This window comes from Microtus oregoni, unplaced genomic scaffold (assembly GCF_018167655.1).
Source record: "Microtus oregoni isolate MIOR12 unplaced genomic scaffold, Mior012 000000F_ref0000247, whole genome shotgun sequence".
NCBI classification, from domain to species: domain Eukaryota; kingdom Metazoa; phylum Chordata; class Mammalia; order Rodentia; family Cricetidae; genus Microtus; species Microtus oregoni.
This window is the reverse complement of record NW_024543059.1, coordinates 38,730,077-38,756,300: the sequence shown is the minus strand read 5'-3', so window position 1 is coordinate 38,756,300 and position 26,224 is coordinate 38,730,077. Positions and strand designations below refer to the sequence as shown.

The 26,224-nt window shown below is 49.6% G+C and overlaps 1 protein-coding gene across 15 annotated transcripts in view; it reads right to left on the bottom strand.

The window, feature by feature from the left end:
- Positions 1–4,450: 4,450 nt before the first annotated feature.
- The window catches only part of Nav2 (neuron navigator 2), a 621,718-nt gene continuing 599,944 nt past the window's right edge, over positions 4,451–26,224 (bottom strand). For 14 of the 15 annotated variants that reach the window (XM_041656370.1, XM_041656355.1, XM_041656326.1 and 11 more), the window contains 8 exons: positions 25,191–25,359; positions 20,187–20,422; positions 17,184–17,338; positions 16,936–17,007; positions 15,854–16,050; positions 14,424–14,542; positions 9,253–9,456; positions 4,451–7,710 (listed from right to left, as the gene is read on the bottom strand). In XM_041656370.1, the coding sequence (XP_041512304.1) occupies positions 7,585–7,710; positions 9,253–9,456; positions 14,424–14,542; positions 15,854–16,050; positions 16,936–17,007; positions 17,184–17,338; positions 20,187–20,422; positions 25,191–25,359 (1,278 nt within the window). In that variant the 3' untranslated portion in view covers positions 4,451–7,584. Of the gene's footprint in view, positions 7,711–9,252; positions 9,457–14,423; positions 14,543–15,853; positions 16,051–16,935; positions 17,008–17,183; positions 17,339–20,186; positions 20,423–25,190; positions 25,360–26,224 lie in introns of those variants that run through there. The other variant, XR_005974653.1, reaches the window with a different exon arrangement.

Sequence of the window (26,224 nt, the reverse complement as noted above, 5' to 3'; positions counted from 1 at the left end):
TGGCTTTGAAGTTACAAGAGCACTGGCTGCTCTTCCAGAAATTCCCAGCAACCACATGGTGGCTCACAACCATCTAGAGTAAGATCTGATGCCCTCTTCTGTTGTGTAAGCATGCACACATACAGAATGCTGTATGTACAATAAGTAAAATAAAAATCTTTAAAAATAGTACTTAAATAAAAAATAAAATGTCAAGTGCTAGTATGGATAATGCAGAAAAGTAGGAAAGAGAAAAGGAACTGCAGAGACGCATGGAGCTGGCTTGCCCTGGCTACCTTGAGAGGTGGCCCCATAACTTGTTCCGGTTATGTTTCTCTGTATGTTCCCATAGCAGCCAAAGAGACACGAAAGATGACAGGACAATTGGTCTTAGACTTTAATCTTATGCACCCTGTGTGACTTGCAGACTCCATTAAAAGTCTTGTTACACGGAATTTCCAGAGGTTTTTGTCATTAATAAAAGGCGCTCAGCTAACCTGCTAGAGACCTGACTTCTCACCCTTCAGTCATAAACACAAGCTATTAAAATTCCCTTGGTTGTCTTCTGACTATAGACTTTTTTTTAAATTTATTTTTTAGTTGTTGAAAAAAATTTCTGCCTCCTCCCCATTTCCCATTTCCCTCCCCCCCTCCTCCCACACCTCTCCCCACTCCTCTCCCCCTCCCCCACTCCATTCCCCCTTCCTCTTGAGACTGAAGAGCAGTCCAGACTCCCTGCCCTGCGGGAAGTCCAAGGTCCCCCCCACTTCTATCCAGGACCAGGAAGGTGAGCATCCAAACAGGCTAGGCTCCCACAAAGCCAGTTCATGCAGTAGGATCAAAACCTAGTGCCATTGTCCTTGGCTTCTCATCAGCCTTCATTGTCCGCCATGTACAGAGAGTCCGGTTTCATCCCATGCTTATTCAGTCCCAGTCCAGCTGGCCTTGGTGAGCTCCCAATAGATCAGTTCCACTGTCACAGTGGGTGGGTGCATCCCTCGCGGTCCTGACTTCCTTGCTCATGTTCTCCCTCCTTCTGCTCCTCATTTGGACCTAAGGAGCTCAGTCTGGAGCTCCAATGTGTAAATCTGTTCCAGCAGTTTTACAGACACCTGCTGGCTGCTTCTTTTCCTACAAATATGAATATCAGCATAATGAAAATGCTAATATTATCTAGAACGTCTATCTCCTCTGGTAAACTAAAAATTCATGCTAAGTGTCAGGCGTCAAAAAGGCTTGAATCTACCTGCCACAGGTCAAATGGACTCAGAGAAGTAAAAGTTCCAAATACAAAGTTTTCTTTTAAGCTCCTAAATTTTGACTTTTGTCCTTAAGATCGCATAGGTGCTGTCCAGCTCATGATTCTAAGCTCACAGCACAAGCCCTTAGTCAAGACCCTAGATGAAGATTCGTCTTATTAGTTACAAAGACAAGCGGGGAATGTTGGAGAGAGTGAAAAAACACCTTGTCCTAAAGGCAGCCATTTTGACTTCAGACTCCATTTTACCTGCAGAGTAAAACAAAGTTCAGGCTCCCAAGCCCTAGGGAAGCTGGGAACCTTCCAACAGCTGACCCACCTCCTTCTTAAACCATAGACATTTGGGGGCGCAGTTCAGCTCCTGAGTCTGTTCTGCAGCAGCTGATTGATCAGTTCCCTCCCCTCCCCGTTCTTCTGTGCTACCCTGCATTAAATCTTGCCTTCCTGTAACTTCTTGTGTCTGCCTGGGTTGATTAGGATCCTTGGCCCACACCTTCTGGAAGGGCCTACGTGACCTCCCCTGCCCCTGTTGGACTGTAGTCTTATAAACAGGACATGGAAAGTGGACCAGAGTCCATGTTCCAGACATCTTGCTCCCTGCCCCTTTGTCATAACCAGGGTCATTAACTCTGGAGCCTCCTGGTTCTTTTCTGGCATGCTGGTCTGCTAAAACCAGCAGTTCCCGTGGGGGAGGCAAGTGAGACTTCAAACTCAGAAGCCTGGCAGTGCCTATCTTGTCTCCTCTACAGTGCCATTCGAATTCCAAGCACTGTTGCTGTGAGTTTTGCAGAGGCTTGATGAACCAGTGCCCCAGGTGGAGGGTATGTGAGTCTCTTCTCCTACGCATCTGTCCCCAGGCACTTATACTCTGACCGTTGGCTCAAACCAATGACCAATGACCAAAAACCAATGTTGATGGCTGAATACGGCCTTTCCCAAGCTGGTGGGCACACTGAGCCTTTAAAGGAAACAAGTCAACTTCAGGCTTCACAGTGAGAACTGGTGACTGTGTGGGCTTTGTGCTTTGCTGTATCTTTTCCTGCTCCAGTCCTGTAGTCACTGACGTCATTCACCGCTCCACATAGTAAAGGGAGTATATGTTGGGTTAGTTGGGTTAATCTATTCCAGTCTTCTAGTCTTTTAAACTATTTGCTCATTTGTTTTGGTTTAGTTTTTATTTTGTGAGACAGGGTTTCTCTGAGTAGCCCTGGCTGCCCTGGAACTCATTCTATACACCAGGCTGGCCTTGAACTCAGAGATCCACCTGCCTCTGTCTCTCCAGTGCTGGGATTAAAGGTGTGAGCCACAACTGCCCCTCTTAGAGTGGGCGGTTTTTCTAGACCATTTGCAAAGTCCTTGTCCATCTTGCATGGCATTTATGTCTCAAGAGTTTTCACATTTTTGCCTCAAGTTGATCTTTAAAAAACGTTGCGAGAGATGGGCACTGGATATCTGATACTTAAGAGCGTGGTCCAAAAAGCCAAGCTCCAACATCATCCAGGATGCTGGTTACAAACACCCCAGGTATAATAGACACTATCAAAAGGACAAAACCAGTCCAATGCTGGTGGAGATGTGGAGAAGGGAATTAATACAATGTCAACTGGAATGCCTACAGAAGTTTCTCACAACATTAAAGCAGGGACGGGAGACATGCCTCAGTAGCTAAGAACACTTGCTGTCTTTTTTTTTTTCTCCTGTTTTTATGAGACACATCTCTCTAAAGAGACCTGGATATCCTGGGACTTTCTATGTAGACCAGGCTGGACTTGAACTCAGAAATCAAGGCCAGCCTCTGTCCCCCACGAGCTGGGATTAAAGGTGCATACCACTATACCCAGTCAGTACTTGGTGCTCTTGCAGAAGACCTGGGTGTCATTCTAGGGGATCTGACGCCCTCTTCTGGACTCTGAAGATGCTGCATGCATATGGTGCGCAGGCAGGCAAACACACACATATATAAAATAAACAAAACCTATGAAAAACATTCTGACTATAGGATCCAGCAACCCCACTCCTGGGTTTAAGCCCAAAGGAAATGAGATTGATCTCTGAGAGACAGGTGCGGTTCCCATCACCTGACATTCTTGACAACGAAGCTATGAAGATTTGTGTATGGACAGTCAGATGCTATTCAGCCACAAAAAAAAAAAAAAAAAAAAAAAGAGTAAAATGGTTGGGTGGGTTGGTACACACACTTTTAACACAAGGCGTGGGCAGATCTCTGTGAGTTCAGTGACACCTGGGCTACATAGTAGGTTACAGGCCAGTCTGTGGACAGCGAGACCCTGCCAAAAGCAAACGGAAGAGTGGCCACAGTGATGGACCTGGAAGATTTCTGAGATGATTCGGGTATATAATGTATGATCTCACATACAAAAGCTCCAAAAGCTGGTCTCTAACAGGGAAGGGAGGGGTGACTACCAGAGACTAGGAGGTGCTAGAGAAGGGAGCTACAGCAGGTGGATGACAGTTACTAAGCACCAGCTTCCGAGGAATGATCCATAAACAAACTCAGATCTGCAAGGCCTGAGGGGAGGCTCGGAGAGACCCTGGCTTGATCTCTGCATCCATGCTGGCAACAATCACACCATGCCCGTCAGTCAAGAATGAGCCATAGACGCCACAGAGATGCAGCTGAGGCTCCGTAGAGAAGAGAATTTGCAGAGCACGGAGGGAGCTCTGGGTTGCACCCAGGATCAGGCATGATCGTGCACATGTAACTGTGGCACTCGGGAGGAGGAAGGCATGGGTGTTAGAAGTTCAAGGTTGTCCCTAGCTGAATAGTGAATTTGAGACTAGCCTGGGATGCATGAGACCCTATCTCTAAAAAAACAAACAAACAAACAAAAAAAAACCCAAAGGCAAAATCCAAACAAAACTCATATAATCTTGAACAACAACAAAGATTAAGAGTCTGGAGGGTCACAGAGAACTTGCAAAAGCAGCATTTCCAGAAGGTTCTCTGGCTCATAAAGGTTGGCAGAGCGGGCTGTGTCTGTAACAAACTCCAGTGAGCAGCAGTGACTTCCATGAGGAACAGGGAGAGGTGGCTCCCGATGACTTCCCAGCAAAGGTGGAGAGGACACAGGTTTGGGGTTCCCCAGGTTCATGTCCTCGGGGGAAGAATGACATACCTCCTTGCAAGCATTCCACATGAGACAGATCTCTTATCAACACACGGAAGCCAAACCACGGGTCTGAATAAATAAGCATTAACTTTATTGAATCATGAATAATTTAAGAGTGGTACAATCATTAGCTTTATTTTTCTATGACATGGGGCAGATCTCCAGCGGATTGTTCTCAAACCCAAAAACCTCATGACAAATGAAGATTAAATAGGGAGGGTGGGAGGGGGATGGAGGTGGACACATACCGTACACAAAATACTCAGTTCCTAGTTTTCTCTTTAAAAATGGCTAGAAAAAAGTCATCAAAATGCAGCAGTTTCCTTGATTATTTACAATTTCTATGTTACAATGAAAAAAAATGTACATCTTATAGAACATGTTTCCTAAACTGCTAGGCCTGAAGCAAGCAGGTCAAAACAGCAAACCTCCCGTCCAACAGCCGCAAGGCTGGACCATTTTGCTTTTGAAGTAGATTTGCCACAGTCAAATCTGGGCACGTGGAATTTTAAAGTCGAGCATTAAACAATAAAATTTAAAATGTCCCCAAGGTCAGAAGAAGATCTGGGCAAGCCTTGCCCTTGTCACACTCCCACCCCACCCTAACCTTAAATTAAAAGGACTTCCCATCTCCCCGACGGCCCTCCGCAGGATTCTTGGCCTCTTGGGAAGAAAACTTTTGGCTCCCACTGGGACCTCAGCGCCAGTGTTGCATAGGATTTCTTACGTTTCAAAATTAGCCTATCTATATAAAAAGGCAAAACGGAAGCATTTCAGACAGAGCCCTAAATGAGTACAAAGTCACTTTGTCCAGGGTTGAGCGACAGGAAGGTAGAATCACGATGCAGGAGGAAATGGGCCTTTCGACAGCCCCGCTTCCCAGAGCTTCAGGAAGGTGGCCGAGCTGGGAGGCACTCAAGTGTAACTCTGCCACCGCTCGCCTGCCAGGCAGCAGTAGGTACGCAGGTTTCTGTTGTGAACCTGGATGTCGGGGCAGGAAAGGCTGGGTACTGGGGATGGGGAGAACGGGTCCAAACAACACAGGCAGGGTATACTCCTAAGGTGACTGAGAAAACTATGTAGGAGGAGGGATTCGATTTTACAACCTCCCAAATTCACAGTATGAGAGTGTACGGTCGTTGCTGGGAGATAGACTGGGAAGGGCTACCCTTCAGGGACGCTGGAAGAAGGCTCAGGGTTTGGCCCTGGTCACAGGCTAGACGCACGCTTTAAATGGTTTATTACAAACAAAACAACAGGGTACACACTCACACCCATGTGAGTGGTGGATGCTGAGGCTGGGATTACAACAGGGAGCGGGAAATGGTTGTGTTTGCCAGTTAATAGCACACACTCATTTTCCTCTTGAGGAGGAGGAAGCAAAACAGTGCCATCCCAAGCAAAGGGAGAAGTTTTGGGTTAAGCTCTTAGGGTAAGAAACTGAAAATTAAAATAAAAAAAAAAATTCCCAAGAGACAAATGTTCAAGAACAAAATAGGAAAAGATGGAATTTAAAACCCTGATTTTTAACAGAGACCCCCTCACTGGAGCCAGGAAAGACTCTAAAACAAAGGGGGACGCTTAAGCCTCCCAGAAATGGATTTGCAATGTCACATGGACTTGTGTGTGGAGGGGGTCACTGTCCAGTGAGGTTGTCGGCTGGAGACTGACAGGAACTTAAAAAGAAAATGGGTCTCTCTCTCTCTCCTCTCTCTCTTTTTTTCTTTTTCCCACAACCATACATCCACACAGATGAGTCTTTTGGATGAGAAGTCGGCAACTCGTGTTCTCTTTATGAACAGATGACTTATAGCCCTGTTTACTTGGGTGGGGAACACACTCGCACACATCCCCAGGCAGGCACAACACTCACGTGAACAGACACGGTCAGTACGAAACCAGTAAGGCATTGCATGGGGCGGGGGGTCAGCACCAAAGAGGTCAGACGAGGCTCATCAGGACGGAGGCAGGGCCAGGCTTCTGGGAAGAGTGACTGCCCCTCCCTGGCTCAGCTGTGTCACGTTGGTTCTGAGGAAAGTGCCAGCGTTTGAAGAGGGGACATACGTTATCAACTCCTCCTGCAGCTGGGGTTTGGGGGTGACTGAGGTGGGGTTCTCAGTTCTCAGAGATGAGAAGGACAGGCAAGGTCTGTAGCTCAGCCACAGGAGGAAAACTGGCCCTCATCCATCTGCAGAGATGCAGATGCCCGTAGCCCCACGGGAGACGGCGAGGGCACAGAGCTGTGACGATGGACACTGAAAACCCAAGCTGAGGAGGAGCTAAACTCAACTACTTTTCAGCTCTTGCTTCCACCAAAGGACTGATTCTAGTGGGGGAGGGGAGAGGGTGGGGAACCGTCACAATCAACCAGGCAGAAAGGCAGACACAGGCAGGGGTCGAGAGTTCTCCAAAGAACTACTTTCACAGTACACAGTGTTTGCGGACGGAAACCTGACCATTTAGACAGACCAAGGAAACAGGCGCGCTCCTCTGTGTGGCTAGCCCCATCCGCTCTCACTGGCATGCTCACCTCTTCTCTTGCTCTCACGGATAACTGGGGCCCCGGGGGGAGGAGGGGGCTGAGAAGGGGAGAGGGGTGTATTGGAACAGACAAGATACCTCTCGGGAAGGAGAGCACCATGTGGCAAACAGAGACTAGGATGTAGTGGTGTCCCTGGGTGGCGCTTGCGAGCAAGCGCCCTCGTTAGCACCAGTTCTTCTGTGGGGGATGGGTGGCATGGCTCTGGGCTGCTGGTGGCCAGACCCGAGCATTGGGTCTGTGCTGAGGGAAACCCTGCTGTCTGTGTTTCCAAGGCGGGTTTAGTCTTTTCTGTCTGGGGGTGCTTGTAGGGGGAGGCTGCTGGGTTTCAGGGCACCAAGTGGAATCTTACGTGTAAAATTTTCATCGAATCTCTTTATATTTCGACGGTAAGGATCCTTTCCCGTGAAGTGTCGTCAGCGTCTCACGGAGGTCACGTCAACAAGGCAGAACGAGAAGGAGAGTAGAACAGAGGCTCCTACAGTCGTCACCACGGGAGAAGGAGGTCCTGGGCTGCTCGTGCGTGCGAGGGCAGAGCGCAAGGGATGAGGCTCGCCTGTTCCTGCCGCTCTGCTCTGGCTTCGAGGCTGTGGCAGCCAGGGTTGGCTCAGGAAGTCATCTTCAGAATGAAGTGGAGGATGCAGGCGGGATGGGGTGAGGGGAAAAGGGGGCCTCGGTCACAGAGTGGACTCCAGGGACGAGTCCAGGATGTCGTCATGGTGACTGTTGCTGTTGGAGTCGCTGTCATAGCTCTGGGGGCTGGAGTAGTTGGCTGCCTCCTGCAGCCGCATCAGCATGTTCATCTGTGGAGACAGCAGAAGGCGCAATGTCTGTCAGTGTGCGGGGAAGCCCACCCCTGCCTCTCCAGGACTCCCGACACCTGCTCCAGATTCGCCCCAGGGCCAGAGAGGATGAGAGAGGCTGAGGACCAGAGTGCAGAGTCCAGGGTTCGAATCCCAGCTTCCCTGATTTCTAGTCGCACACCTCGAGAGGTGTTGGTACGATTTCCCACGTCATTTCCTTACTGGTCTAATGTAAGGATGAAGAGTTCCTGGCCCACAGTGCTGACATGCAGACTGAGTTAATGCATGCGCTGCATTGCCAGCACAATGGAAAGCCCTACAGATGGCCACCCCCAGTTGTCGCCTGTGGGACACGGGCAGCTCTGACATCTGACATCAGCAGCTGCCACAGCCTTCATTTCAGAATAGGACTAGGTCCTATTCACAACCTCAACCATGAGGCCGTGCCGTGGCACCTACTGGCAGGACTCTTGTCAAGCCAGATCACCTGCTGGCATGCACTTAGTACACCGGCTCACCACCGGAGCTAGAACCAAGCGATCTGGTTGCCCTCCAGCCCTTCCTGCCTTTCTGCCGCCCTTCTTGAGAGCGTTCTCTTCCGTTAGGTAATGAAAGCATACTCTGCCATACTTTGGATATAGCTGCCGTGGAAGCTGGGGCTGGGTTTCCGGCAGGTTGATCGTGTACCTGTGGAGACTTGGGCACTTTTGCTTCCTTGTTCTCTGATTTTTTTAAATTTTTTTTAATGATTTAATGATTTATTTAACTTTATTTTATGTGCATTGGTGTGAAGGTGTCAGATCTCATGGAACTGCATTTTCAGACAGCTGTGAGCTGCCATGTGGGTGCTGGGAATTGAACCCAGGTCCTCTGGAAGAGCAGTCAGTGCTCTTAACCACTGAGCCATCTCTCCAGCCCCTGTTCTCTGATTTTTTACGCATGAGGTATAAGTTGGCAGCATGACAATGCATGGCTCTTGTATTGGGAGAGAATTATAGCACTGATTGGGGCTTTATCATTGCTCTCATTTATTTCTCTCCTCCCTCCCTCCCTCCCTACTTCCCTTCCTTTATTCATTTATTGTAAGTTCTCCTGTTTCTTAGCAAAACTTGGCTCAGTCTTAGCTCTCTAGTCAGGGGACCTGGGTTTGGACCCTCATGTTCTCTGCCCATGTCTCCCGCTCTCAAACATCCCGTTCTCTGGCTTTGGTGACAGGTCCTTGTCCTTAGCACACCTGCCTCTTCCCAGTGTTCTATAGTAACGGTGGCATCTCAGTCAGAGGGTGAACAGACGGCAGAGAACATGTGTAAGGACATTCAGAGGGGGAGAAAAGAAATCACCTAACTTTAACCTTATACAAGAAAAACCTTAAGGGAGGTTAAAGGCTTTAGTGGAAAACTAAGACCGTGGAAGAAAATACTAGGGGAAACCATCCATATTAGGTTAGCCTTTTCATGGCGAGGTCTTGTCGATTCCCTCTATCCAGAGAGCTTTGCCTCACACCCAGCCATGGCTTTCACTCATGGAGTGCTGCCAACTCACCAGCGGGTCTCCTTCAGCATCGCTGGGGGGCACCTGCTTGCTTGTTGACCCCTCCCGAGGCAGGGAGTAGCCATCGAAGCCCACATCCTCAGGCCGGAGCTGCAGGAGCGGAGGCCATTCATGCTGCTGTGGGCTGGCAGCCCATGGGTAGGTGTCCATTACCCACTTGGCAGGGTCTTCCCAGGGGGCACGCCTGCCATAGAGCTGTAAACAGGCAGAGGGTACAGGCTGAGATGACCTCGCTGTTCCAGTTCTGCCGCTTGATGGAAACCCTCCCAAACCATGTATGCCTCATGCAGCGTTTGGAACTATGGAAGTCATCCAAGATAAAGACAGCCTGTGGTACTAGGCTCTGCAGTCTAACCTGGGCTCCCTCTCAGCTCTGCTGTCAGTCAATGGGCACAGCCTATGCCTCTCGGCCTTGCTTTTTCAACTTGATCAACCATCTCCAGCAAGGGAAACAGCCTGATAGACAACTTGGCCCATTTCCATGGTGTAAATATTCCCTCCATGAGGCTGCTGCTGAGTGTTGGGAAGAGCCAGTCACTACCAACCTTGCAAGCTACCTCTGGGATCCCAGTGGGTAAGTCCACTCGGAGAGGACATTCTGCCCAGATCGGGTCCTGGGCAGCAACATGGCAAGGCAGGAGTCACTACTGGGCCTGATGAGACGAACCTTAACTTTTCATTTTTTAATGCATATGTATACACGTGTATGGTGTGTGTGTGTGTGTGTGTGTGTATGTATGCATGCCCACATGTGCACGACTGTGTTTGCGGAGGCCCGAAGTCCATGTCAGGAGTCTTACTCTACTTTTCATACACCGGTCAGAGGCAGTTGCTCAGCCAAGCCCAGAGCTGTCTAGTTCAGCTAGCCTAGCAGCCAGCATGCTCCGAGGATTCCATGTGCGTATTCTCACATGGAATTACAAATGGGACACCGCATTGGGAATTTACACAGACTCTGGGGATCTGCACTGTGGTCCCCTTCCTTGCTTCTGTGTAACAGCTGTTCCATCTCCCCAGCTCCTGAACCCCCATCTTTTCAAGTGTGTCTGACTCTCAGAGTGCTTCTGCAGACACGCTGGCAGGTCCTTTTCAGCATAACACCATGTGTGGGCCACAGTGATGAGGCCTTTGCGCGCTCAGGAGTTCTCAGACCTGTAGACAACAGTAACCTATGTATTCTCCCAGGAGCAAACTGTATCGTGACTCAGTCATAAGTGATCAAAAGTCGGAGGCATCATAAGGCCAACATGTCCTGCTTAGGAGTTTCTTTTCTCAAGCCTTGAGGCCCCGATCCTGCAACAATTTTAATGACCGTTACTGAGGGCACTGTGAAAGACACATGTTCTTTAAGAACAGAAACCCAGGCTGAGTCACTTCTCACGCACAGTGAGGCTATGACCACTATGCTGCTAGGTCCAGTATGGCTGTCTCCTTTTCATGCCATGCCTTAGCATCTTGGGTGCCGAGTGCCAAGGAGTGAGCAGTGTGATGTCTCTCACAGAAGCACTCCTCCCATGGGTTACAGACGGGGCAGCCCCGGGAAGGAGAAGGGGCATTGCAAAGCAAGTCTGCCACTCACTGGCCAGGGGCATCAAAGCAGACATGATGGGGCATGCTCATAGACAGGACAGGGCAGGGCTGTCTAGGCTGTGAAAAGGTATTTCTACAATGACTTCGGGGTACACAGGTGGAAAATTCCAGACCCCACCCACCTGGGTGTGTGCTCCATCTAGAAAGGGAGAGGCAAAAAGGTACTGAGCCCAGAACACAACTGGGCCCAGCGCCGGCCCAATACAATCACACCTTTTAAATTCTGGAAGGAGCCAGACCGCTTAAGTGGTGCCCCCTTCTTACCAGATAGGAAACCAGAACCTGACGGCTGTGTCGATATGAAAGGTCAGAAGGGCAGAGCTGGATCCAAACCTGAGACTCATGCTTCCTTCTCTGGGACTATCCCTCTCAGCTCACCCCCTGGGACCCCTTTGAAGCAGCCGAAACCATGTGACTTAGCCCTGGAGCCTGAGAACAGATTGTTCACCAGACCTCGGCAGGTCAGCCTGACCAAGGTTCACCATTCTTCCTGGCAGGTGCCCTCTCCCCGTGTCACCTGAGTTACTCCAGGTCTGAGCATCGGAATTCTATCCAGGATGCCACACCCCCCCATACACACACCCCCAACACTTCAGCTAGGCCCATCTCTCTGTATCACTCCAGGTCTGAGCATCGGAATTCTATCCAGGATGCCACACCCCCCCACACACCCCCAACACCTCAGCTAGGCCCATCTCTCTGTATCACTCCAGGTCTGAGCATCGGAATTCTATCCAGGATGCCACACCCCCACCCCCAACACCTCAGCTAGGCCCATCTCTCTGTATCAGTGGCTTCCTTCTTCACTGGACCCCAGCACTTCCTATGACATCATCTTGTCAGATGCCAGCTCCCTGTCTTCCCGCACCCCAGTCTGGCCTCTAGCCTAGCTTGTGGCTACAGCTCCCTTCCTCCGGGGCAATGTGAGTCTTATTCAGTCCAGCAGATTAAAGCAATTCAGACAGAGCAGGAAGGAATCAAAGAGGCAGGTGTAAACTCATTTACGGGTCAGGATTGAAGAGGACACAGAAACAGCTGGGCCGTTACAGCTGAAGAAGGTAACTCAGATCGGAAGCCTCTCCCTCTGAAGGAGCATGACTGCCTCTCTGAGGAGACCCTCCAGGAAACACAGAGGCTGCAGCTTAGCAAGTGCTTAGCACTCACTCACAGGGGTTTGTCCCCACTTGCTCTTCCCTTAGTCCCAACAGGACGAACAGGTTCAGAGAGCATCTGGGCTTCCAGAAACTGGACCAGTAAAAGGGTCTCATAGGTTAGAACTTTCCATTTGCCACAGAGGGCATGGGAGACTGTCCAGAGTGTCATAGGACCTTGATAAAGGTCCCCGAGGGTCCTTCCACTGCTCCTGTCCCTCCTAGCACCAGTCCACCCCAGCGCCAGGTCTTCCAAATCATTCCACTCTGCAGACCCCAGACACTCTGGCAAGTGTTTCTGATGGCAGAGGGGAACGGCTGCAGACCAAGTCAGAAGCTAAGTGTGTGTAGGCACAGCAAACACTAGTTAAAAGAACAGAAAACATTCTACAAGTCTTCCTACATTCTACAGGACACGGTCAAAGCCAGGTGGCCAGGAGTCAGTCCCACACACGCAAAGGAAGTGTTGTATAGCTACTGCAGACTCGGAAGGGCAGCGCAGGGACTGCTGGGCGGGCAGGCAGACATTCACTTTCCCCAGGACAGGGGAGGAAGATGCTGTCCTACTGGATCAGTAAGAATTCTAGGTGACGGGAAAAAAGACGCCAAGACATAGGAAGCTAAGATTTGGGCTGCTGTGAGATTTCTAATCCTACCCAGGGCTCCTGGGTGTGTATGGCAGCACCAACATTCACGTTTACAAAATATTTCTAGGCAGTTACACACACACACACACACACACACACACACACACACACACACACAGGCATGCATGCACGCACATGCTCTCGGAAAAGACACTATAGCCTGAACATGCAAAACTGCATGGTATCCACTAGGGGGCGATGCCATGCTTCCCCCAGGCATGGATCGCCTGAGTCTGATAGTAAGCCTGGCACCAGCAAGAATTCCTATGGGCAGTCCTCTTCCTGGTTCTGCACCTCTTCTCCTCCAAGGAAGGCCAAAGAAAGGCCATGCTTTGGCCATGCTCTAAACTGTCCACTGTGCAGGGTGAAGTGAGGAGCGAGAGACCCAGACAGTACCTGGCACACACTGAGCTTGTCTTTAGAGAAAGCCCAAGGAGAGAGGGGAATTGAAATGAGTTTTTTGTTTCTTTGTTTGGTTTTGGTTGTTTCAAGATAGGGTTTCTCTTTGTAGCTCTAGCTATCCTAGAACTCGCTCTATAGACCAGGCTGCTCTACAAATTCACAGAGACCCTCCAGCCTCTGCCTCCCTGTATTCACAGGGCTGCAGGACTGTCAGGTTTCTGGGGTGACCCCTGGCAGGTGGCAAGCCCTCCATATCCTCAAACTTCCATCTAAACCCTGCCAGGAAGAGCACAGCAAATCCCTCATGAATCAGCAGACTTCAGAGCCGCCTCCTGTGCGTATCCACACGGCAGGGCTTGGAGACTCAAGACAGGGTGGCAACAGGTACCTAACTCAGCTCCCTTCATTGATTCCACACTGAAGATGTGTCCTTCAGTGACCTCTAAGAAGCCACAATGGCACAGACAGGCTGCTCAGCAGCTGCTCAGAAGCCCCCCCCCCCATGGCCTCACCCTTGATGGGAAAGAGAGGTGATGCTCAAGCTGAACAGGTCCCTCGAACTCACAACCTGCCTCTCTTCCCTCCCAAGTGTAGGATTTTAGGAGTGCACGACTACACCCAGCTGAAGCTTTGTTTCTATGATCTTAAGTAACTCACTGTCTTTGGGCCTCAGATTTCCCCATCTGAAAAATGATAACAACAAAACTCTGCCTCGGTCTTCGGTTCGACTCAGGGCTTGAACCACAAAAGAGAAAAGAGCAAATTGTGGGGGTACCACCCAGATATCTGGTTTCCTGTCTCTTACATTCCTGTGCTGGAGGCTTGATGGTCACGGTTTTATTTAATCCATCCAAGCCTTTGTGGCAGAGCAATGCTGTTATCTCCTCACTCAATGAGGCAGAGACAGGTAAAACACTACCCAGGGGTCACACCACAAATAAGCAGCCCAGCCAAGACTTGCGGCCAACGGCTGTTTGTTGTGGGATACGTGTTGCTGTGACTGGTGTAACAAAGTTATTATTATTGATGGCCAATAGCTGGAAACAGGTGAGGCAGGACTTCAGGGGACAGAGAGGACTCTGGAAAGAGGAAGGGGGGGGGGGGTTGAGAGCCAGCCAGAGAAGAAACAAGAGGTGCAAAAGAGAATTAACACTCATGACAGAATGGAGATTAATATAAGTGGGTTATATAAGAGCTAGCTAAAGGCTAAGCGTTCATAATTAATAAAAAGTCTCCCTGTCTTTTTGGGGGCTGGTGAGACAGAGGAAGACTCAATACAGCTGTTTCCACCATGGGCCACACTAAAGACCACACGGGGCCACTAACACAGGGCATGCAGGTCTGAGGAAGTCAAAAGGAGTGTGCTTCTCACCTGGAGGCCTTCTCTGACAGCTTCCAGGAGGTAGGGAATGATGGAGTAGTTCCACAGGTCAGTGAACCACACTCTGGAACCATCCACGTCGATGGGACATGACAGGAAGAGCCGGGGACCTAGGGACACAGTGAAACACATCACAACCAAAACGGGGGTAGGGTGGTGTCAGGAGACTCTTGGCTTCAGCCTTCTCATTGGAGGGGCTGATGGCTTGAGGGGCTGGTGGTAGTAGCCTCCTAACAGCTGGACGGTGGGCTCCACAGCAGATACTCCAACCCTTCACCCCAACCCTCAGTGAAAGAGAGGAACAGGCTTGCAGAGAAGGTGGTCTTAGTAGGGGTACTGATCTTGGTCGTTAAAGGTAGACCCATTAAATGTATAAGAGAAGACATGATTAAGCAAATTATTTTGATTATTTGATTATTTTGCAGGTTTAAAAAGTAACCTTTAGGGCTGGAGAGATGGCTCAGTGGTTAAGAGCATTGACTGCTCTTCCAGAGGTTCTGAGTTCAATTCCCAGCAACCACATGGTGGCTCATAACCATCTGTAATGAGACCTGGTGCCTTCTTCTGGCCTGCAGGCAGAATATAGACAGATCACTGCATACATAATAAATAATAAATCTTAAAAAAAAGTCTTTTTTTTTTTAAAGTAACTTTTAAACTGAGTACTGACATAGGCTTTTCCGGAGACATCATGAGATGGAAAACAGGCATTGCATATATACATGTGTGCACCACAGGCATTGCATATATACATGCGTACACTGCAGGCATTGCATATATACATGTGTGCACCACAGGCACTGCATACATACATGCGTACACCACAGTCATTGCATATATACATGCGTGCACCGCAGTCATTGCATATATACATGTGTGCGCCGCAGGCACTGCATATATACATGTGTGCACCGTGACTACAGTCTCAGAAGACATGGATGTGCAGGCACGGCTGGGAAAAATAAACTCATAATGAAAGGATGTCATGACCAGGAAGTTCTGGTCGTTTGCTGTACTTTAATCTCCAACCTTCTCCAAAGCTGGGAACAATTTACATTTAAAAACAAAGCCATCCCAGTTCAGCCTGTAGCTCCCGGGAAGAGACTCTTTCCTATGCTGGCTGTTTCTGCCCCAGCCTGACTAGGACATATCTCCATAGATGTTGTGGACTGGGTTCATCTTTGTCTCCAGGAGTTACTCTACCCACTTTTTTATTATGATTATGATTATTATTGTTATTATTATTATTATTATTATTATTATTATTATTATCATCTCTGGGGATAACATGACATACTGTCTCAATGCTGTTCTGGCCAGGACCCAGAGGATAGTACATGAAGGAACCAAGGTTCTTGGGAGACCACTGCCTACTCCATCCGCCCAGCAGCCTGCCCCGGCCTGCCTTTCCTCCCACCTACCAATGGTGACATCCGAGGAGCTGTGGGCCTCCAGGAAGCGGTTGAGGTGATGCCAGACCTTGGGGATCCAGTTGATGATTTTCACCAGCTCCGTGTTGCGCGCCCGCCCACTGATCTCTGTCTCCATGAGCTTCCTCCTCAGGAAGCGGCCGAGGAAACCCTTCACGGGCTCCGTGTGGTTGGCACAAAGCACCCACCTGGTGGAGTCAAGAAATTCCTTTGAACCACAAGGACACCCACAAGGCATGGCGAGCCTCAGAAACCGAAGTGTGTGGGAATGGAAGGCGAGCACACTCATCGAGGTGGCAGCCGCATTTAAGGCGTCTCACAGGGAGGCTTGCATGGCGGCCAGTGAAAATGTGTTCAAGGTCCAGGCTAAGGTTATGAAGTCTACCCCTGACCTAGAGGCACAGGCAGAGTCGAGGGCAGGGGCTGGGGTGCTGAGGAATGCCAGGGCAAGTGGGACCACCTTCTCGCATGGAGCCGGACTCTCCTGGGGGCGGGGGGGGGGGGAGCAGACACTAGGGATTCACAGCAGTTAGAACTGTCGAGTCTATAGACCCTGCTACATGGGGAGGGCTGTCATTGCTCATGCTCAACAGAGACAGACATGTATGGCCATAGCTGCCTCCCTGATACTGGCCCAGTGATGAGAGTCACAGCGATCAGGGGTCAGGGGTCGGTTCTAACTGTGCATGGCTCATAAGTCACCAAGTTCCTCAAGCCTCTGTTCTTTATTGGAAACACAGAGGTAAATGGGATTACATGAAGCTGCTGTGGGAAGTGAATGAGCTAAGAGAAAAAGCCTGCTGAGCGGTGGTGGCGCATGTCTTTAATCCCAGCACTCAGGAGGCAGAGGCAGGTGGATCTCTGTGAGTTTGAGGCCAGCCTGGTGTACAAAGTGAATTCCAGGACAGGCTCCAGAGCTACACAGAGAAACCCTATCTCAAGAAAGAGAGAGAGAGAGGGGGAGGGCAACATGAAGTCCAGCATACACCAGGTACTCTGAGAGGGCAAGCATCCCCCCTCTCCTTCCCTCCCCTCTCCATCTGCCTGGATTGGGGAGGGCCAAGAGACCTTACCTGAAGTTATGATGAAGCTGCAGGTTAGGAGTGGAAGAGGTAGCCTGGTTCATCGTGCCGATGATATAAGGGCTGCAGGGAGCACAATGAGAGAAGCTGAATTAGGAGTAAGATGGAGAGCAGGGGCTTACAGACCCGAGGACAGCTGGCTACCTCCCCTGCTCTGGCTGTGTGTGTACCACTTCACCGTCACGCTGGCCTGGCTCACCTGCATGCCCCCGCCCCCGAGGTCTAGGACCCATCCTTACCATTTATGGTATTTGCAGTTAAGCAGTCCGTTGAAGATCTCTCCCAGAGAGCTCACGTGGTGCAGGTTGTCCAGGATGATGACCAGTGGCATCTCCACGGCGTTGTTCTCGCTGTTACACTGGTCGGCCAGGTGGGACAGATACTGGCGCAGCTCCTGTGGAGGCCAGGAGAATGAGGTTGCAATCACCCTCCCCGGGAGGACCCACATGCGCTGTGCCTTTGCCGACCAAGGCCAAGGCAAAAGGAAGGTCCCCTTAAGATGTCACACTGTGGATGCGACATGAGCACCTGCCTGTCACAGGGCATCAGTGCACTGCTCGCAGCATGGTGTTCCAGGTATACTGTGGGCACAGACAGGTGAGGCCTCCTGGCACTTACAAAACGCATGTCCAAGGCCCTTTTTTCCCTCTGTAAATGTGCACACGTGTATGTATGCAGCTGCATGTATGTACTTGTGTGCATAAGAAAGAGGACAAAACTGTGTATTGTGCATCTGTAGCACAAATTCTAATTGGCCTTAATAAAAACCCAGAGTCAGATATTAGGGAGTGAAAGTTGAGAGATCAGAGAAGCAGAACGGCCAGCCACTAAAAAGACTTTTCTCCTCCACCGATGCTCAGACCCAAAGGGTGATCCTGTCCTCAGACTGCCTCTTCAGACTGCACCCTCAGTCTGTATCTCCAGACTGCATCTGAGCTCCTGTCTCCTCTCTCCACCCAGCCATATCCCTTCCTGTCTTCTAGTGCTGGGATTAAAGGCGTGGGACTCCCAAGTACTGGGATTGAAGGTGTGAGCCACCACCGCCTGGCTTCTAGTGGCTTAGCTCTGCACTCTGATCTTCAGACAAGTTTTATTTGTTAAAACACAAACAAACTATCACTACAATCATCCCCCCTTGTGTTTTGAGACAGGGTCTCTCTCTCTCTCCCACACTAAGCAGGCTAGGCTGGCTGTCCCCTGAACCTCAGGCATCTGCCTGTCTCTACCCCTCCAGTGCTGGTATTATAAGCATGTCATCATACCAGTTTTAAAAATAAATAAATAAGTAACATGAATTCTGGGGATGAAAGTCAGGTCCTCTTTGTAAGCACTTTACTGACTGGGCTATAATCCCAGCCTATAGGACCATTTTTTAATTCCAACTCAACCATTTCTTTAGGAACTCATCATTTCTTGCTGTGATGCTAATCTCCGAGTAGGCTTCTGCAGGCAGGTGGCTTATCGCTAGCTATCTCCACAGAACCCTCCAGAGAGCTAGCTCTGCAGAAGCCATGGGAGCAGAAGAGGCTCCAGACACATACAAGTGCTGCTAGGCAGTGCTCTGGAAGACAGGAGAGTGTGCAGGAGCAGGTGAGTCTATGTGCCCAGGGACCTGCTAATGACCCGTTGCAAATGAACCTTGAGTGTTGTCCTGCCTAGAGAAAGGAGCACAGCCCAAAGTTCCCGGGTTAGGGCTACACATTAGGAAAAGACATAGAGGGTGCTGCAGCAGGGGACACACTCGGGACACACATGGGGACTTAGGCAGCATAGTAACTCTATGATAGATGGACAATGATTAGCTCTTTTATACAGGAAGAGCTACACGACCAGCCTGAGATTGCACCAGGGTAAGCAACTGGGTAGGTCAGACTTGGGTACCTGTGAGAAACACCCATCTTAGAGACTGGCCCAGCTGCTCAGTGGGCAATGGCTCCTCCACCTCCACACCTCTTTAACCTCCCTTTAGAGTCAAAATGTAGCTGGCTTATGAAAATGCTCAAGGTTTCCCCATTCTCTCAGCACTGCTCACCATGGGCAGATCTGATTCCTTCTCATTTGGACCCCCCCCCCCCCCACCACCACCTTCCTTACTTAGGCCATGGTCTACATGGGCAAGCAGCCCAGCAAAATGAGATCGAGTTGGGCACAATCTGCCGGCCACCCATGTGGCCTTCCTTCATCCACCCACTCATAAGCTGTAGACAGAGAGATAAGAGCTTTTCTCATCTCTTCCCTACATCAAAATGACGAGGGGAACTGGTAAACAGGGTAAACCAGCATGGAAACAGGTAACTGAGGCATGAGACCTAACCCTCTCAGGTGTGGGAGGTGATTCATAAGGCAGAGGAGCCCTTTCCGATTCACCGCTGAATCTCCAGGTATGCTGCCCAACATTGAACAGAGCTAGAAAGCGTGAGCTTTCACTGTACGCCGGAGGATGAATGAGTGACTGACTGAATGAATGAATCAATCAATGAACAAATGAAAGACACCGTGAAAACCTTTCACAGCGCCCCCAGCTCAGACCAGGTCAGACTCCATCTCTAAGTTCCCAGTATTCACTGTATGGGGCGATAGAGCTGGCCACGCACAGGGCTCTGAGACAGCAACCTCAGCCCCAGGACCCACACTTAGAATGTAACGAATGTCCTTCATTCGTAAGAGGGAGACAAAGACAACTAGTCCTTGAAGGGCTTTGTGAGGGACAGATAACCAAGCCATCAGTGACAGCCACCATGGTTGTTGTTATGGGCGGTTTTGTTGGCTTACAAAAGTTTTGTTTTGTTTTGTTTGTTTTTCGAGACAGGGTTTCTCTGTAGCTTTGGTGCCTATCCTGGAACTAGTTCTTGTAGACCAGGCTGGCCTCGAACTCCCAGAGATCCGCCTGCCTCTGCCTCCCGAGGGCTGGGATTAAAGGCGTGCGCCACCACCGCCCGGCCATTTACAAAAGGTTTTATTTGGGGAGAAAATAATAACTCCCACTAGAGGCATGGTAAGTTTTTGGTGAACTGGACACATCGGAAAGAGCCTTCACTGTGCATCATAAGCAGACAGGATTGACTTGGCCTAGATGGAGCTCCTGGAAGGAAGGGTCTGACTCAAAGCATTCCTATCTATAAGCCCCATTCTGAACTCCTCTCCTGGCGTTCTAGAATGGAGAGTTTGAAAAGGCTCGGGGTGGTGGTATCAGCAGCATTTAAAGAGCCCAGGGTACAGCAGACACAGGAGGACCTCCTCACCTTGCTGGACTTGTGATCCACGTTAAAGGTGGCAATGACACCATCTGTCAACTCCCGTCCTTCCCGGAGAACCACATATTCCGAGAGCCGGTTGGCCAGGTAGGTTTTCCCAGTGCCGCTGGGGCCCGAGAGGATGATACGCCGGTGCTCTGTCAGCAGGGAGACGTAGCGCTGCAGGATGGGCTTGGGGATCAGGGATTCAAACACCAGAGCGTCTAGGCTGTTTTCCGGGAGCCCTGGTGGAGAGAGATGGGGAGGGCTTAGAGGTGGGCAAGGAGGGTAGCTCTGCCATCATCCCTCTTCTTGTCAGTCCTAAGACTCCTGCCCACCGAGGCACACTGGTGGCTGAGAGCCCAATGTTGCTGCTCTAGAAATCCACCGTCTTGGTCACCAGCACCTCAAGTCTTTTGTTCCCCTAATTCTGAACTTTGTCTGCCTATTAGCATTTACTAGCCCTATAGAGTCTATCCCAGCCGATACCAGAGTCTTGTCCAACTGTGTCTGCCATAACCCCGAGTTGCCTCTTCCCCTTTCTTCTCTCTCCTTCCTGCCAGGCACTAAGCTGCTCGTACTTAGGTGTGCCAGAAGGCAAGGCAGGAAGCAAGGTGAAACCCTGATGTTAGAATGAGAATACAGATTGGCAGGTCCAGACTAACACGCTACATGCTGAGACTCTGACCAGCAATAGTGGCACATGGAAGCTTCTCTCTCCCCTTGTCTATCTGAGATAACCTCATTAGCCAGCGTTGTTCACTTTAAAAGAATGGTCTCGGGGTCAGGGAGAGAGCTCAGACAACAACGGTACTGTGGAATAATGTTTTTGTACACTGTGAAGATGTGTCACTCTGGCTGGCTTAATAACAAACTGAACATCCAATACCTGGACAGGATCTCCAGACACAGAGGATGCTGGGAAAAAGAAAGCAGGAGATGCCAGTGACCCAGAGCAGGCAGCAGGGCATTATAGAGTAAAGGTAACCGAGCCACACAACAGAATGTGGATTCATAGGTAAAGATATGGGTTAATTTAAGTTACAAGAGCTAGTTAGGGGGGCTGGAGAGATGGCTCAGCAGTTAAGAGCATTGCTTGCTCTTCCAAAGGTCCTGAGTTCAATTCCCAGCAACCACATGGTGGCTCACAACCATCTGTAGTGGGATCTGGTGCCCTCTTCTGGTGTAAGGGTGTACATGCAGGTGGAGCACTCAAATACACATTAAATAAATAAATAAATGAGTAAATAAGTAAATAAATAAATCTTAAAAGAAAGCAAGCCAGTCTGTGTAAGTGAAGAAATAAACCAGGAGGTATTCCTGTTACCCAACAGCACCTTCCCCCACTCAGAGCAATTGGACACCCTTAGCATTTATGGGCTTGTTTCTAGCCCTCTCCTAACCAAGGTAACCCCTAAAGGCAATGACTGCTCCCAAAGGACCATGACAATGATCCTCAGGTGCCTCGCCTCTAGGAGCAGGCCTGGGAGCTTCCTGCAGCCCTATATATAGGCTCAACCTACAGAGCAAGCATAGGGTGGAGGAACTCTTGCCTGAATGTAATAACGCCATCAACAATGAGAGCCACAGGGCGACGATGAGCAGGATACTTAGCAGGTATGTAGCTGTTTTGCCATAGAGTTTTCAGAGGACTGACTTCAGAATATACAAATTCTGGTCCAGCAAAACAACTCAGTACCTGCTACCAAGCCTGAGATGCTCAGTCCATCCCTGGGACTTCTTACACAATGGGGAAAAAATAGAGAACCCACTCCCAAGAGTTGTCCTCCGACTTGCACAGGCTCTCTGTGTCATGTGCACACCCCCAATGCAGACATCATGCATCCACACCATTAAGATAAAATAAAAGGAACACACAGGGTCACCGCTTCTTCGGGAATCACTGGTATGAATTGATTTACCAAATGGGACCCTACTGCAAAATCCAGGGAGGTTTTAGTGCTCATCAGGGGAATCCAGAACCCAAGTCGATCCTGGTATACATGCTAACACTGAGGGTAGCCATAGACCAGGCTGTATGGAGTGCCGTGCTCCTGTAGGGGTGGGCATCTTGTCACTCATCCCTCACATGTCAGTTTTACCCCTTGGTGTTTGCAGTGTGAAACGAGGAGGTGACCCCATGACCCTATGCGTGGCCCCATGACGCCATGTACTTTGTAAAATGGTTGTAAATGGTCCCATTCGTTGGGGGCTCTTGTTACACAGTTCTTCTTTCTGCATGCCTGATGATTCATTCTGCTTCTCCTAGGTAGGGTTCTTTCTGTCCGAGTTTATTCACCCGTTCATCTGCCAGTGGGCTGCGGGGCTGTGACTTCCCCACTATTGAGGACGGTGTAAACACGTCCTTCCTTTTGTTGCCTCTGGCAGGTATTTTATCCCGGCCACTAGACAAGGAGCTAACACAGAAAACTGATACTGAAAAGTAGGGTCATTGGTATGGTGACCTTACTACCCAGTGCTCGGGCTTCCTGCCCTGGTCTGCAGAGGAGTGTGCAGGAACCTCAGGATAGAAACGGACAGGAAAGCGGTAAGCAGATATTAACGAACCATTCTGGTGGAAATTTGGGAAATCACAATGCGTAGAGGGCTGTGGATAGTGAAAGCGTGGCCCATGATTTTTGGGGAGTAGGGGATATGGGGCATGACTCCATCAGGAAGTCAAGAGGTCATTCTTGCTACATTCTGGCAAAGACCCTGGCTGCCTTCTGCCCATCTCCTGAAAACTTGAATTTAAAAGCGATGGACTACGGGGCATGGTGGTGCCCATCTTTTATCCTGGTACTTGGGAGGTAGAGGCAGGAGCACCTCTATGAGTTCTAGGCTAGCCTGGTCTGCATAGTGAGTTCCAGGATAGCCAGGGCTGTGGAGAGATTAGTGCTATATAGAGGGGGAAAAAAGACAGAATGAAAATGGTCCCCATAGGCCCAAAGGGAGTGGCACTATCAGGAGGTGTGTCCTTGTTGGAGTAGGTGTGGTCTTACTAGAGGAAGTATGTCACTGGGGGTGGGACCTCAAGCTAGGCCCACTGTGGCTGTTTGAATGAAAATGGCCCCCATAGGCTCTTAAGGACTGACGCTATTAGGAGTGTGGCCTTGTTGGAGAATGTGTGGCCTTGTTGGAGGAAATGTGTCACTGGGGGTGGGTTTTAAGGTTGGAGATGTTCAAGCCAGGCCCAGTGTTACTGTCTCTTCCTGCTGCCTGGGGATCCAGATGCAGAACCCTGGCTACCACTCCAGTACTATGTCTGTCTGCACGTCTCCATGCGTCCCACAGTGACAGTGACAGACTAGACTCCTGAAACTGTAAGCCAGTGTTAATTAAATGTCTCCTTTATAAGGCTTGCTGTGGTCATGGTGTCTCTTCACTGCAATAGAAACCCTAAGATATGGACTAATGCATTTGGTAGAGGTCATCTCAAGGCAAGAGAGTGCTCAGGTTAGAGCATGGTTACTGCTCACCACTCTTATCCAGGTCTGTAGTGAAAAAGAACAGGAGGATACAAAAATGCAGTTTGTTCGGGGGGTGGCGGGGAGCGCTTGGGTAAGTTGAAAGGTGAGGTCAAGGTGCATATGGAAAGGATTCTGTGAGTGTGAAAGAGAAGCCCTGCTTTGAAACAACGCAAGAGGAAAGGAACCATAGAGCGGCTTCCTTGCTCACAAAACTGCCTGGGAAAGCGATTTCTGCAAATGCACACACCAAGAAGCCATTACAACTGCTATTCAAAGGGCAAGGGTCCAGCCCAGGCTGGCAGCAGAACTTGGCAACACTGTCCACTCTGTACCAGTTTTGCAGGCATGCAAGATGTAAGACGATGAGGTCATGGAATTTTGCCTTAAGGCTTGAGAGAGCTGCTGAGGCTAGGCAATGGTTGGCAGGTCAGAATCTCTGCAAGGAGAATCCCTGAGAAGCTACTGCATGACATTTTGGAGGGTAAGCTCAAGCTGCAATGGGGACTCCAGGAGGGTGAAGAGACCAGGATCATGATACACCTACGATATCAAAGTTTCAGGCACGGAGAGGAGCTGATTTAAGAGAGAGACTGTGGGTGCTAAAGCAGGAAAACTGGAGGGGCAGGGTTACCCAAGCCCTTAGAGCCCAGATGAGTCCATCACAAGCCCAAAATACTTGGTATGTAGTTGCAGGATTAGCTCTTTAACCTGCTCAATTTTGGTCTTTCTTTGGTCCAAACATCCCTTGCTATAGCGCATGCTCCATTCCAGAATGGGGATGCTGATTCTGTGCTACTGCGTATCTGAAATATGTAACTTTCACTTTTTATGGTAGCTCACAGTCTGCCTTGGATCTCGGATTTGACTCAGCCTTGGGATGTTTAAAGAGTCCTAGAAGTATTAAAAACGACCGTGTTTTTGAAACCACACTGAAAGCATTTTGCATTATAAGAGAGCCCTGAGTGTACAGGGACAAGGAGAGGAAGACCATGACACATGACATTCGGGGGCTTAACACTTCCAGGAGCTGGGTGTGTGGGCAAGAGTGATCTCATCAGGATGTTTGTAGCAACTTTCCTGTTTCCCTATCTGTAGAATGGGCTTGTGTCCAAGGCCGGCTGGCAAGCACCCTCCACGGCTTGGTAAAGTGCCACTTCGACAGGGTTATTAAGGAGTTATTAGTTTCTCATCATCTCAGTCATAAGGCTAATGGGACCTTTTGATGTTTAATTTCAGCAATAAACTGAAGTAATTTGTTGTTTCCTGGTGGTGCAACTTGCTTGAGTAGGAGTGGTTGAGGTAAAAGGGGGGGAAGATGAAACCCACCCACATACACAGTGAAAACAGACATACTTTGACCACTGAAAACAAGCCCCAGCTTCATAAGCAATCACTTAGCCTTTTGGTTCTGTGCAGCCCCGAATGTCCTGGAACTCACTCTGTGCTTCAGGCTGGCTTTGAACTCAGAGATCTGCCTCCTTCTACCACCTGAGTGCTGGGATTAAAGGCGTGCACCACCACTGCTCAGATAGCAGCCACTTACCCTTGACAGTCACCAAGATGGTGGTGTTCTCTCCCACCAGATAGCCACACGGGAGCAGCTCGGGGGTCTCGGAGGTGTTGCTGCGCTTGATCTCACCGATGCTGTAGCCGAGGACGCTGTCTGAATTCAGCCCCAGCTGACTCACTGGGTCCACATGAATGATGTATTCCTGGGGAAATAAAACACGGACCATCAGAGAGCTGGCTAAAACCTGCTGGGACACCCATTCTCACTGGGTGACTGATGGGTACCCTCTTTTTCTCAGAGGACACCTGAACTGAAATTAAGAGTGTTCTGGGGATAACACCCTCAAAACCCAGGCTCTCAACATAAAGATTTATCTGCTTAGGGACAGGGAAAAACAAGCCCCTAACAAGACCATGAAAACTTATCCTGGGTAAACAACCAAGCACAGAAAGGCAAGCAGCTTTTCCTCAATTTGGCATCAGGTGATATGGAATGTCCTATTGTATGTGATGCTTTTATTGCTTAATGAATAAAGCTGCTTTGACCGATGGCAGGGCAGAATATGGCCAGGCTGGAAGAGATATAGAGAGAGACTAGGCGGAGTCAAGGAGATGGCATGTAGCTGCCGAAGGAGAAAGACACCCGCCGGAACTTTACTCATAGGCCATAGCCTTGTGGTAACATACAAATTAATAGAAATGGCTTAATTTAAGATATAATAAGCCAGTAATACACTTGAGCCATTGGCCAAACAGTGTTGTAATTAATATAGTTTCTGTGTGATTATTCGGGTCTGGACGGCCGGAAAACGAACGAGCAGTCTCTGTTTACAATCAGGGTCTGTGGATGGTGCTAAGCAATTCATAAAAAGTAACTGACAGGAAACCATCTGTGACTCCAATTCCAGGAAATCCAATGCCATTTTTGGGCCTCTTAAGGGCACCAGACATCAGACATAAATGTAGGCAAAGCACTCAAACACACACTCTTTAAAAAAGGAAAGAACTGAATTTCTCTTGTGCAAAACCATTTGATGCATATGCTGAAAGAGACTGCAATGTGTTAGC